Genomic DNA, 13,456 nt, shown 5'->3' with positions numbered 1-13,456 from the left:
ATAAAGGCCTGATTTCTGGAGTGCTGCAGAGATGGTTGTCCTTCTGGAAGGTTCTCCTGTCTCCACAGAGGAACTCTAGCGCTCTGTCAGAGTGACCATCAGGTTCTACGTCACCTCCCTGACCAAGGCCCTTCTCCCCCGATTGCTCAGTTTGGCCAGGCGGCCAGCTCTAGGAAGAGTCTTGGTGGTTCCTTCTTCCATTTTTAAGAATGATGGAGGCCGCTGTGTTCTTGGGGACCTTCAAGGCTGCAGACATTTTTAGGTACCCTTCCCCAGATCTGTACCTCGACACAATCCTTTCTCAGAGCTCTACGGACAATTCCTTCGACCTCATAGCTTGGTTTTTTGCTCTGACATGCACTGGCAACTGTGGGACCATATATAGACAGGTGTGTGCCTTTCCAAATCATGTCCAATCAATTGAATTGACCACAGGTGGACTGCAATCAAGTTGTGGAAACATCTCAAGGATGATCAATGGAAACAGGATGCAGCTGAGCTCAATTTCGAGTCTCATAGCAAATGTTCTGAATACTTATGTAAATAAGGTATATCTGTTTTTTAATACATTTGCAAACGTCTAAAAACCTGTTTTCGCTTTGTCATTATGGGGTATTGTGTGTAGATTCCTGAGGAAAATGATTTATTTAATCAATTTTAGAGTAAGGCTGTAACGTAACAAAATGTGGAAAAAGTCAAGGTCTGAATACTTTCCGAAGGCACTATGTCACAACAGGTGTAAAAATATGGGTCATGACAGTGTTATGACAAGTTCTGTCAGCTGTTATGACATATTATGACATGGTTATGACCGTTATGACACTGGGTGTTAAGTAAAGTGTTACCCAATTTTATTAGTATAAAATAATATTTCCCAATTTTTTACAGTCATTATTGCTAATCTTTATCAAGTGTCAATAATTTCAGACCCTACTGTTATATGAATGTCACTCACATGACAAACCCACTTGCTGAGTTATCATTTGAAAATGAGATTCCACTTTTAAGAGGCAGTTTCCACTAGAGCGGACCCCATGTTTGTTAATTTGGCTAAGCTTTCGTATCGGCCTCTTAAGTTACATTTCCATGTTTCATACGCTGCACCTGCAAGAAATCGTGAAGAATCAGATGTGGGAGTGCTTTTCACATTTGAGATCTGACAAGGCTGCCTCACTCCTTCCCCTTCCTCCTCCCTCCATGTTTCATACGCTGCACCTGCAAGAAATCGTGAAGAATCAGATGTGGGAGTGATTTTCACATTTGAGATCTGACAAGGCTGCCTCACTCCTTCCCCTTCCTCCTCCCTCCCTCCACAGAATCGGCCCAGGCAGAGAAGCAGCCAGCATCGGCGTCCTCTCAGTTCCATTCATCCTCCTCAGGCTCGAGCCTTAACCCCACATCGGTTACCCCCGGTTCCTCCTCGGCCTCCACCACGGTGCCCGTGTCCCCGGTCCTGCAGTCCCCCGTCCACACCCCCCTGCTCCAGGACCCCTCACTTCTCAGACAGCTCCTCCCAGCACTTCAGACTGCCCTACAGCTCAACAACGCCAGTGTCGACATGGCCAAGATCAACGAGGGTAAGAGAGAGTCACGCGCGCACACACTGTGTCCTCTGAAGAGCCTTATATGTGAGGGGTATGGTGGTGAATGCTTTCGCAGCCATCAAATGATGGGTTTATCTCTTAGACCCAGTATACTCTTACCCTTCTATCCATAACACTGTAATAACTCAGACACACAAACACTATAGATGGTATGCTGAATGCTTCTGAAGAAGCAAGTGAAGCTGGAAGTGTTTGTTTTGTTCATGATGGTGACTGAGACCAGTAGTCTTCCAACGCTGTTTCTTTTACTGCCCTCTCTGAGTTTACTACACAGGTACTAAGCAGGTATGTAGACTTGACTAGCAGGTTGCCTGTGCATGCATACACACAGGTTGTCCAATTTAGGAGTGAGAGCGGCCTTTTCCTCTGAGCTTTGATGCTGTGTCAGGTCTTCCATATTGGTAGTGGTGACTGACTGTGTAGGAGTGTTGTCACTATACCGGAATTTTGACTTCGATACCAAGTTTAATATCTTGATACTCGATACCAAAACGATACCAAGGCATATTAGCCAAAGTCATAGAATGGCACTTGATCCAGACAGAGGTATCTTTTGAGTTCAATAGCAATACATTTGCATTTGTTAAATACTTTTTTCAGAGACAGCCATGTCTGCATTAAAGGAAAGTTTCACCCATTTTGAATGTTATATTGTTTTTGTGCATCTTAGCGATGTTCTATTTATTCCCTGGGTCATTTCATGTTTTCACGTGTATCTGAGTTATTGGTGTTCAAGCAGGCAGAAATCCGGCCGGTATGACTTAGCACTGTGATAAAGTCGCTCTCACTACACTGGAATGTAATAGGAATACGACTTTTAGATTTGTGTAAACATCTATCATACATGTTAGATTTCAATGCTGGCCACAACTCAGGATGTCTTCTATCGAGTAAGCCATTGATCATATTTTGCGATATTCCTACCTCGAGGAATGTGTAATTTAACTGAGGGTCTAGCACATTTTTCCTATTTGTCTGCCTCTTTAGTCCAGGGTGCATTGCATGATGCTGTTGCCAGAGATGTTATAGAAAGGAGATGGGAATCCAATGAATGAAGGGACGCATAATGCCTCGATCACACCTACAGCGTCATTGCGCAAAATGGTACGCAGAATCATCTGGATATGTGTGCAACAAAAGTTCAACATTCACCTACTACTACCATTTCTGTCAAGCCGTCTACGCATACAGTTTGACGCATACGTTCGATAAACCCAACGTATGCACCACACAGAACACACTGCAACTGCTTCTGCTACTCAATGCTGCACTGCAAATGCTGCTTTCCATTGGAAATGAATGTAGTTCTGGTGTACCAAAATGCTATGACGCTGTCGGTGTGATCGAGGCGTAACGCCCGACCCAGCAGACTGTCGTCCAATCACGTTCACGTTGTCATGCTGTGTTACGCGGCTGCTAAGCTAATCGTCACGCAATCCCTAGTCAGTGTATATGTCGAGAAACGTGCCTATTTTCCTCAAAAGTACGAATTGTCACAATTCCAAAGCTTTACGATATTACAAATGGCAAGTTAATTATCTCTTGTTGAAGAAATGTGTGCTAATGTTGGGGTTTTGAGCTAACACCCAATAAACTCACATTCACTCAGAATTGCCCAGAATGCACCATGTGGCCCATTGAGCATGGGCAACGTTTCCCATCTCCTCAACGGTATATCTTCTGTTGCGAATGTCAGACTCCACTCTGTGAGGCACATCGATCTGCAGGTTGAACATGGTGAGATTGTAGACTCCTAAATTGATAGCTGTAAAATGGCCTAAACAAACTGCACTAACTAGCTACTTTACATGCTGATATTGTCTTTGGTATTATTGTGTGTAGCTAAGTTTGCTAGCTAGCCAGCCAGCCCTTAAAGAGAGCATTGCATTGTGAATTTCGTAGTTCGACTTGAGCTGCAACAGATTTCCACAACAATTTTCTATGTTGCTACCAACCTTTTAATAACACCAAATTGAAACATTTGTTCACAAAAAATATTGTTCTCACATATTAGTGTTATTTAACGCTGTAAATTAAAGGAATTAGTGGTTTTAGGTGGATTTTTCCTTTAATTAATCAATTATACAATCATTTAGACTTTGTTTTTTTAAGTCTAACTACATAACAACATTTAAATAATGTATTTGAATGGTGAATCTATATTGATAAACTAGGTAAATCAAGATGTAGCCTAGGCCTATTCAGAATACAGGTGAATGCATATTGGAGTGTGTGCCTGCATTGAGTTGTTATTGAGCTTGTTTTGGCTGTTTTCATGGGGCTACAGATTACAATCTTTTTCCCTTACGTTTGGGACTTATTTTATTGTACTGATCAATAACCTTTGCATAGAAGTAGCTTATTTTTATAAAAGTGCGAGCCGTCTCTTTAACCAGTATGACATCGTTCATGAGGCAAGAGGGGGGCAGACCGTCGGAGTCCTACACACACACACACACTTGGTTTGCTGAAGCAATAGATAATCTTTAGGAGAGACGGAATAAAGGTTTTGGTGGCAATCATCTTTGAAATTAACATTTTGCATACTAGGGTAGTGAATTGATGTTAGCTTTAGCTGTCAGCTAGCAAGGCCTACAAGTTGGCCTACAAAGCTGGAAAGCTACCAGTATCATCTTCCATTATAAAGTGTTCTAGCCTGTATGGATATTGTTTTGCAAACAGTAATTAACAGTTTCAACATTTCTAATTGCAGTGTTACATTATTCAAGTGTATTAACTTCTGTGCAGCAGGAGTAGGGAGCGAACATGATGCAGCCCAGACTCCCAGTGCAGGCTAGTAGTGATGGGTCGTTCGCGAACAAACGGCTCTTTTTGGACTGATCTTTTTGGTGAATGTCGGGAACCGAATCGCATCGGTGAAAGAGACCATTCATTTGGCTCCCTGATTTGCGTACTGCTACTACTGCTTTTTGAGCTCTGCATATATATACAGTTGAAGTCGGAAGTTTACATACACCTTACATTTACATATATTTAAACTCATTTTTTCACAATTCCTGACATTTAATCCTAGTAAAAATTCCCTGTTTTAGGTCAGTTAGGATCACCACTTTATTTTAAGAATGTGAAATGTCAGAATAATAGTAGAGAATTATTTCTTTCAGCTTTTATTTCTTTCATCACATTCCCAGTGGGTCAGAAGTTTACATACACTCAATTAGTATTTGGTAGCATTGCCTTTAAATTGTTTAACTTGGGTTAAATGTTTCAGGTAGCTTTCCACAAGCTTCCCATAATAAGTTGGGTGAATTTTGGCCCATTCCTCTTGACAGAGCTGGTGTAACTGAGTGAGGTTTGTAGGCCTCCTTGCTCGCACACGCTTTTTCACTTCTGCCCACACATTTTCTATAGGATTGAGGTCAGGGCTTTGTGATGGCCACTCCAATACCTTGACTTTGTTGTCCTTAAGCCATTTTGCCACAAGTTTGGAAGTATGCTTGGGGTCATTGTCCATTTGGAAGACCCATTTGCGACCAAGCTTTAACTTCCTGACTGATGTCTTGAGATGTTGCTTCAATATATCCACATAATTTTCCTTCCTCATGATGCATCTATTTTGTGAAGTGCACCAGTCCCTCCTGCAGCAAAGCACCCCCACAGCATGATGCTGCCACCCCCGTGCTTCACGGTTGGGATGGTGTTCTTCGGCTTGCAAGCGTTCCCCTTTTTACTCCAAACATAACGATGGTCATTATGGCCAAACAGTTCTATTTTGGTTTCATCAGACCAGAGGACATTTCTCAAAAGTACGATCTTTGTCCCCATGTGCAGTTGCAAACCGTAGTCTGGCTTTTTTATGGCGGTTTTGGAGCAGTGGCTTCTTCCTTGCTGAGCGGCCTTTCAGATTATGTCGATAAGGACTTGTTTTACTGTGGATATAGATACTTTTGTATCTGTTTCCTCCAGCATCTTCACAAGGTCCTTTGCTGTTGTTCTGGGATTGATTTGCACTTTTCGCACAAAAGTACATTCATCTCTAGGAGACAGAACGAGTCTCCTTCCTGAGCGGTATGACGGCTGCGTGGTCCCATGGTGTTTATACTTGTGTACTATTGTTTGTACAGATGAACGTGGTACCTTCAGGCGTTTGGAAATTGCTCCCAAGGATGAACCAGACTTGTGGAGGTCTGTTTTCTGAGGTCTTGGTTGATTTTCCCATGATTTCAAGCAAAGAGGCACTGAGGTTGAAGGTAGGCCTTGAAATACAGCCACAGGTACACCTCCAATTACTCAAATGATGTCAATTAGCCTATCAAAAGCTTCTAAAGCCATGACATCATTTTCTGGAATTTTCCAAGCTGTTTAAAGGCACAGTCAACTTAGTGTATGTAAACTTCTGACCCACTGGAATTGTGATACAGTGAATTATAAGTGAAACAATTGTTGGAAAAATTACTTGTCATGCAAAAAGTAGATTAAAAAAAATAAAAGTATTTTAGCAGATTCTCTTATCCAGAGCGACTTACAGGAGACTTGCTCAAGGGCACATTGACAGATTTTTCACGCAGTTGGCTCAGGGATTCGAACCGGCAACCTTTTGGTTACTGGCCCAATGCTTTTAACCGCTAGGCAACCTGCCGCCTTGTGTTCTAATTCTACTATTAGTCAGGGTCTGGTTGGTTGGAGGCTGACTCTGTCTGGTGTGTCATGCCTGGTGCTTAAGTGCTCCAGTGCAAATTTGCTCAGCGGGGCCTCTGTCACACAGGCAGGGGCTCTGCAGCAGGCCAATCCTGCTTCAATATGCACCGATGACTGGCCATGCAGAAAAGAACATGGCTGGCATTGGCTGTCTGGGGCGAGTGTGTCATCCTGTCTGATGACTGCTTCATGATCCCTGAGCCTGGCCCAGAATGCAATATCTTCACTCGAAGCCAATATAACATACTCCAAGCCAACGTAATGCTTTTTTATTAATTGTTTACAAGCATGTGTGCCCCTTCAGGTTTCGAGTTGTCTTCTGTGCCGTGACCAGTTCAGATTTGTTAGAAACATCATTGCAGAACAATATAAGATGTTGAGGACCACTCGAACAAAAAAAAACACACATAAAATCACGTAATGATGTAGTGTTGCACAGTATACCGCAATTTTGGTACTTTTCTATACTAGAACATAAACGGTTCGGTACTTGATTTCTTAAAACTTTCGGTACTGCTGTCAAATGTTTCACGTCGTCTACTAATTGAAAGAAGATTATCTGTCTGTCAGCGCAGCCGATGTCCCCTTATAGGGCGAGTACACCGTGCCTTCTTCACTTACTCATTGCTAACTCTAGCCTGTCCTGAGGAACCACTGCACTCACTGGGAGTCTGGGCTGCATCGTGTTATCTCCCCACTCATGCTGCACAGAAGTTAGCACACTTGAATAATGCAACACAGGATGTAGAAATGTTGCAACTGTTAATTACTGTTCGCAAAATAATGGACATTACAGGCTAGAACACTTTACAATGCAAGAACATACCAGTAGATTCCAGCTTTGTAGGCTAATTTTCCTTGCTAGCTTACAGCTGAAGCTAACACCCATTCACTCCCCTAGTACTTTGTTTGTTTGTGATGATATGCAAAATATGCTGATTTTCAAGGCTGATCGTCACCAAAAACCAGTCAGTCATTGGCTAAAATGTTATTCATTCACTTTGTCTCCCTCGCCTCACATCTGTGCTGTCTCTCTCACTGTGTGAATGAGTCATTAGGTCTTATAGAGACAGCACACACTTTTATAAAGAGATTGCTTCTTCATGCATGGTAAGTACAATAAATAAGTCCTAAATGGAAGGCAAACAGATTGTTTTTCATCTGTAGCCCCATGAAATCAGCCAAAACAAGCTCAATAACTCAATGTTATGCCCATACTCCTATTGATGGAGTCACCTGTATTGTGAATAGGCCTTGGCTATATCTTGATTTACCCAGTTTATCAATAGAGATTTACCATTTAAACAAATTATTACTGTTATGTAGTTAGATTGGTAAAAACAAAGTCAAATTGATTGTATAATTGATGCATTAATGCATACATAGCTGTCTCTGAAAAATAGACAAAACAATTCAAATGTAATGATATTGAACTCAAAAGATCTGTCTAGATCAAGTGCCATTCTGTAACTTTGGCTAATACGCCTTTTTATGCAATGGTATCGAGTATCGCGATGCTAAACCTGGTATCGGTATCGAAGTCAAAATGATGGTATTGTGACAACACTATAATGATGAGGTACAAAGGGGGGGCTTGTATCTGTCTGTGGTCTGTTGCATCAGTAAGCCTCTGAGTCATTGAAGATGGTCTGTGCGATCTTGCCTACTCGTCTGATATGACAACGACCATAGGAGTTAGCACGACCGCACAAACAGATCTGGGACCAGGCTACTGTTTAGTAAAGCCTGTTTGGTTTAGCATGTGTGTTTAAGACTTCCCCCTCATCCTTAGGAGTGATGTACTACTTTTGACCAGGACCCATAGGGCTCTGGTCAAAGTAGTGCACTGTATATGGATACGGTGCCGTTTGGAACACACAGAGACGGTCTCAAGAAGTGGGTCAGACAGTGTTTTCCAGCTGATGCTCTCTTCCCAGGGCTGGTTTCCCTTAATCACTTAGTCACTGGTGCTCCACTTGGGGTCTTCCAGGAATTAATAAAATCTAAAATGGCTTTTCCATTAGCAAGCCCCTATAAATTGACCTGGAATCCAAACTGAATACTGATGTGTTATAGGGTTGGGGGCTGTCCCCGACAAAAAATTAAATAATCTTGGTCCACTGAGAGTCGTCTGTTCCTACATTTACATTTACGTCATTTAGCAGACGCTCTTATCCAGAGCGACTTACAAATTGGTGCATTCACCTTATAGCCAGTGGGATAACCACTTTACAATATGTTTTTTTCTTTCTTTCTTTGGGGTGGGGTAAGGGAGGGTAGAAGGATTACTTTATCCTATCCCAGGTGTTCCTTAAAGAGGTGGGGTTTCAAATGTCTCCGGAAGGTGGTGAGTGACTCCGCTGTCCTGGCGTCGTGAGGGTGCTTGTTCCACCATTGGGGTGCCAGAGCAGCGAACAGTTTTGACTGGGCTGAGCGGGAACTGTGCTTCAGCAGAGGTAGGGGAGCCAGCAGGCCAGAGGTGGATGAACGCAATGCCCTCGTTTGGGTGTAGGGACTGATCAGAGCCTGAAGGTACGGAGGTGCCGTTCCCCTCACAGCTCCGTAGGCAAGCACCATGGTCTTGTAGCAGATGCGAGCTTCAACTGGAAGCCAGTGTAGTGTGCGGAGGAGCGGGGTGACGTGAGAGAACTTGAGAAGGTTGAACACCAGAAGGGCTGCGGCATTCTGGATGAGTTGTAGGGGTTTAATGGCACAGGCAGGGAGCCCAGCCAACAGCGAGTTGCAGTAATCCAGACGGGAGATGACAAGTGCCTGGATTAGGACCTGTGCCGCTTCCTGTGTAAGGCAGGGTCGTACTCTCCGAATGTTGTAGAGCATGAACCTACAGGATTGGGTCACCGCCTTGATGTTAGCGGAGAACGACAGGGTGTTGTCCAGGGTCATGCCAAGGCTCTTCGCACTCTGGGAGGAGGACACAACGGAGTTGTCAACCGTGATGGCGAGATCATGGAACGGGCAGTCCTTCCCCGGGAGGAAGAGCAGCTCCGTCTTGCCAAGGTTCAGCTTGAGGTGGTGATCCATCATCCATACTGATGTCTGCCAGACATGCAGAGATGCGATTTGCCACCTGGTTATCAGAAGGGGGAAAGGAGAAGATTAGTTGTGTGTCGTCTGCGTAGCAATAATAGGAGAGGCCATGTGAGGATATGACAGAGCCAAGTGACTTGGTGTATAGTGAGAATAGGAGAGGGCCTAGAACTGAGCCCTGGGGGACACCAGTGGTGAGAGCACGTGGTGCGGAGACAGCTTCTCGCCACGCCACTTGGTAGGAGCGACCGGTCAGGTAGGACGCAATCCAAGAGTGAGCCGTGCCGGAGATGCCCAGCTCGGAGATGGTGGAGAGGAGGATCTGGTGGTTCACAGTATCAAAGGCAGCAGACAGGTCTAGAAGGACAAGAGCAGAGGAGAGAGAGTTAGCTTTAGCAGTGCGGAGAGCCTCCGTGACACAGAGAAGAGCAGTCTCAGTTGAATGACCAGTCTTGAAACCTGACTGGTTTGGATCAAGAAGGTCATTCTGAGAGAGATGGCAAGAGAGTTGGCTAAAGACGGCACGCTCAAGAGTTTTGGAGAGAAAAGAAAGAAGGGATACTGGTCTGTAGTTGTTGACATCAGAGGGATCGAGTGTTGGTTTTTTGAGAAGGGGTGCAACTCTCGCTCTCTTGAAGACGGAAGGGACATAGCCAGCGGTCAAGGATGAGTTGATCAGCGAGGTGAGGTAAGGGAGAAGGTCACCGGAGATGGTCTGGAGAAGAGAGGAGGGGATAGGGTCAAGCGGGCAGGTTGTTGGGCGGCCGGCCGTCACAAGTCGCAAGATTTCATCTGGAGAGAGAGGGGAAAAAGAAGTCAAAGCATAGGGTAGGGCAGTTTGAGCAGGACCAGCAGTGTCATTTGACTTAACAAACGAGGATCAGATGTCGTCAACCTTCTTTTCAAAATGGTTGACGAAGTCATCCACAGAGAGGGAGGAGGAGGGGGGGGGGTCGGAGGATTCAGCAGGGAGGAGAAGGTGGCAACGAGCTTCCATGGGTTAGAGGCAGATGCTTGGAATTTAGAGCGGTAGAAAGTGGCCTTAGCAGCAGAAACAGATGAAGAAAATGTAGAGAGGAGGGAGTGAAAAGATGCCAGGTCCGCAGGGAGTCTAGTTTTCCTCCATTTCCGCTCGGCTGCCCGGAGCCCTGTTCTGTGAGCTCGCAATGAGTCATCAAGCCACGGAGCTGGAGGGGAGGACCGAGCCGGCCGGGAGGATAGGGGACATAGAGAGTCAAAGGATGCAGAAAGGGAGGAGAGGAGCATTGAGGAGGCAGAGTCAGGAGATTGGAGGGAGAAGGATTGAGCAGAGGGAAGAGATTATAGGATAGGAGAGAGTAGCGGGAGAGAGAGAGCGAAGGTTGCGACGGCGCATTACAATCTGAGTAGGGGCAGAGTGAGTAGTGTTGGAGGAGAGCGAGAGAGAAAAGGATACAAAGTAGTGGTCGGAGACGTGGAGTTGCAGTGAGATTAGTAGAAGAACAGCATCTAGTAAAGATGAGGTCAAGCGTATTGCCTGCCTGAGTAGGGGGGGATGGCGAGAGGGTGAGGTCAAAAGAGGAGAGGAGTGGAAAGAAGGAAGCAGAGAGTAATGAGTCAAAGGTAGACGTAGGGAGGTTGAAGTCCCCCAGAACTGTGAGGGGTGAGCCATCCTCAGGAAAGGAACTTGTCAAGCTCATTGATGATCTCTCCAAGGGAACCTGGAGGGCGATAGATGACAAGGATATTAAGCTTAAATGGGATAGTGACTGTGACAGCATGGAATTCAAATGAGGAGATAGACAGATGGGTCAGGGGAAAAATTTAGAATGTCCATTTGGGAGAGATGAGGATTCCTGTGCCACCACCCCACTGACCAGATGCTCTCGGGGTATGCGAGAACACATGGTCAGACGAGGAGAGAGCAGTAGGAGTAGCAGTGTTTTCAGTGGTAATCCATGTTTCCGTCAGCGCCAAGAGGTCGAGGGACTGGAGGGTAGCGTAGGCTGAGATGAACTCTGCCTTGTTGGCAGCAGAACGGCAGTTCCAGAGGCTGCTTGAGACCTGGAACTCCACGTGGGTGGTGCGTGCAGGGACCACCAGGTTAGAGAGGCAGCAGCCACGCGGTGTGAGGCGTTTGTACAGCCTGTGCGGAGAGGAGAGAACAGGGATAGGCAGAGGCATAGTTGACAGGCTGCAGAAAATGGCTACAATAATGCAAAGGAGATCGGAATGAAATTAACTAAACATCTGGGAAAGGAGAGAGCGGGGCCTCCCTCACCACAACACCCAAATATAACTCTCCCAACTTCCACCTCAGAAACTATAATCGTTGTAAACTACAGCGGTTCAATGTTTTCTAGGAATAGACTAACTTAGTTTATTCAGCTAGCTAACTAGGTACAGTATTCTTCCGTGAAAATCGTCAAGGGTACCTAGTCATAAGACGCCACAGCCAGCTAGCATGCCGGACTCCAACAACACCGTTTAGTACCAATACTCTGCCACAACAAACCACCAGTGTGTCAACACGCCAAGCAGATCGTTTGTGTCTGTGTCTAACGTTGTGTGTTAGTCCCGACAGCTTGAGCGAGTCCGTCGTCAACTTATTCAGCCAGTTAGTTAGCTAGAATAGTTAGCATACTAGCTAGCCATTGCTTTCAGACAAAGAAGAAACCCCTCCTTTCACGGCAAGAACGCACAGAGCGAGCAAAACTAACGTTAACTAGTCACCCATGTCCCGAATTCCTTGAACGACTCTAGCTACCAATATGTAAAAATAAAACACAAATGTAGGTTATGACTTACCCCTAGCAGCTACTGTTAGCTAGCCAAGTGCAAAGCTAGCCACTGAATTGACTCAGCCAGTTCGCGTCTGTTCGCCAGGTCGTTCCAGCTATTGTTTACTAGTTGCTAGCTAAATTTCAAGCACAGTAGCCACTTACTACCTAATGTTAACGGTTCAGACAATGAGGTTGCAACCAATCGATTTTAAAACTTGAATTTTCCATAGACACACCCTATGTTTGAATAAAATCCACTATATATGCAGTCTACTGAGCTTGTCTGATGCTTTAAGCACTGCGATAAAAGAATTAAGAGACAAATTACTAAAGAGGGAGCCAGAGATCAATATATCCAAACCAGCCAACTCTTTTCAGTCTCCTGAGGGGGAATAGGCTTTGTCGTGCCCTCTTCACGACTGTCTTGGTGTGTTTGGACCATGATAGTTCGTTGGTGATGTGGACACCAAGGAACTTGACACTATCAACCTGTTCCACTACAGCCCCGTCGATGAGAATGGGGACGTGCTCAGTCCTCTTTTCTTTTTTTTTTTTTTTCCTCTGTAGTCCACAATCATCTCCTTTGTCTTGATCACGTTGAGGGAGAGGTTGTTTTCCTGGCACCACACGGCCAGGTCTCGGACCTCCTCCCTATAGGCTGTCTCATCGTTGTCGGTGATCAGGCCTACCACTGTTGTGTCGTCAGCAAACTTAATGATGGTGTTGGAGTCGTGCCTGGCCATGCAGTCAACAGGGAGTACAGGAGGGGACTGAGCACGCACCCCTGAGGGGCCCTCGTGTTGAGGATCAGCTTGGCAGATGTGTTGTTACCTACCCTTACCACCTGGGGGTGGCCCGTCAGGAAGTCCAGGATCCAGTTGCAGAGGGAGGTGTTTAGTCCCAGGATCCTTAGCTTAGTGATGAGCTTTGAGGGCACTATGGTGTTGAACGCTGAGCTGTAGTCAATGAACAGCATTTTCACGTAGATGTTCCTCTTGACCATGTGGGGAAGGGCAGTGTGGAGTACAATAGAGATTGCATCATCTGTGGATCTGTTGGGGCGGTATGCAAATTTGAGTGGGTCTAGGGTTTCTGGGATAATGGTGTTGATGTGAGCCATGACCAGCCTTTCAAAGCACTTCATGGCTACAGGGTCGGTAGTCATTTAGGCAGGTTATTTTAGTGTCCTTGGGCACAGGGACTATGGTGTTCTGCTTGAAACATGTAGGTATTACAGACTCAGTCAGAGACATGTTGAAAATGTCAGTGAAGACACTTGCCAGTTGGTCAGCACATGCTCAGAGTACAGGTCCAGGTAATCCGTCTGGCCATGCAGTCTTGTGAATGTTGACCTGCTTAAAAGTCTTACTCACATCGGCTACA

The 13,456-nt window shown here is 45.3% G+C and overlaps 1 protein-coding gene across 1 annotated transcript in view; it reads left to right on the top strand.

The window, feature by feature from the left end:
- The window catches only part of LOC311104914 (WW domain-containing adapter protein with coiled-coil-like), a 54,806-nt gene that overhangs the window by 23,596 nt on the left and 17,754 nt on the right, over positions 1-13,456 (top strand). The window contains exon 7 of the mRNA XM_084146890.1: positions 1,317-1,577. Within this exon, the coding sequence (XP_084003016.1) occupies positions 1,317-1,577 (261 nt within the window). The remainder of the gene's footprint in view (positions 1-1,316; positions 1,578-13,456) is intronic.

This window comes from Coregonus lavaretus (genome assembly GCF_964263955.1).
Source record: "Coregonus lavaretus genome assembly, chromosome: 2".
Classification (NCBI taxonomy): Eukaryota; Metazoa; Chordata; class Actinopteri; order Salmoniformes; family Salmonidae; genus Coregonus; species Coregonus lavaretus.
Note: the sequence above shows the minus strand (reverse complement) of the source record. Positions and strands in the feature narration are given on the sequence as shown.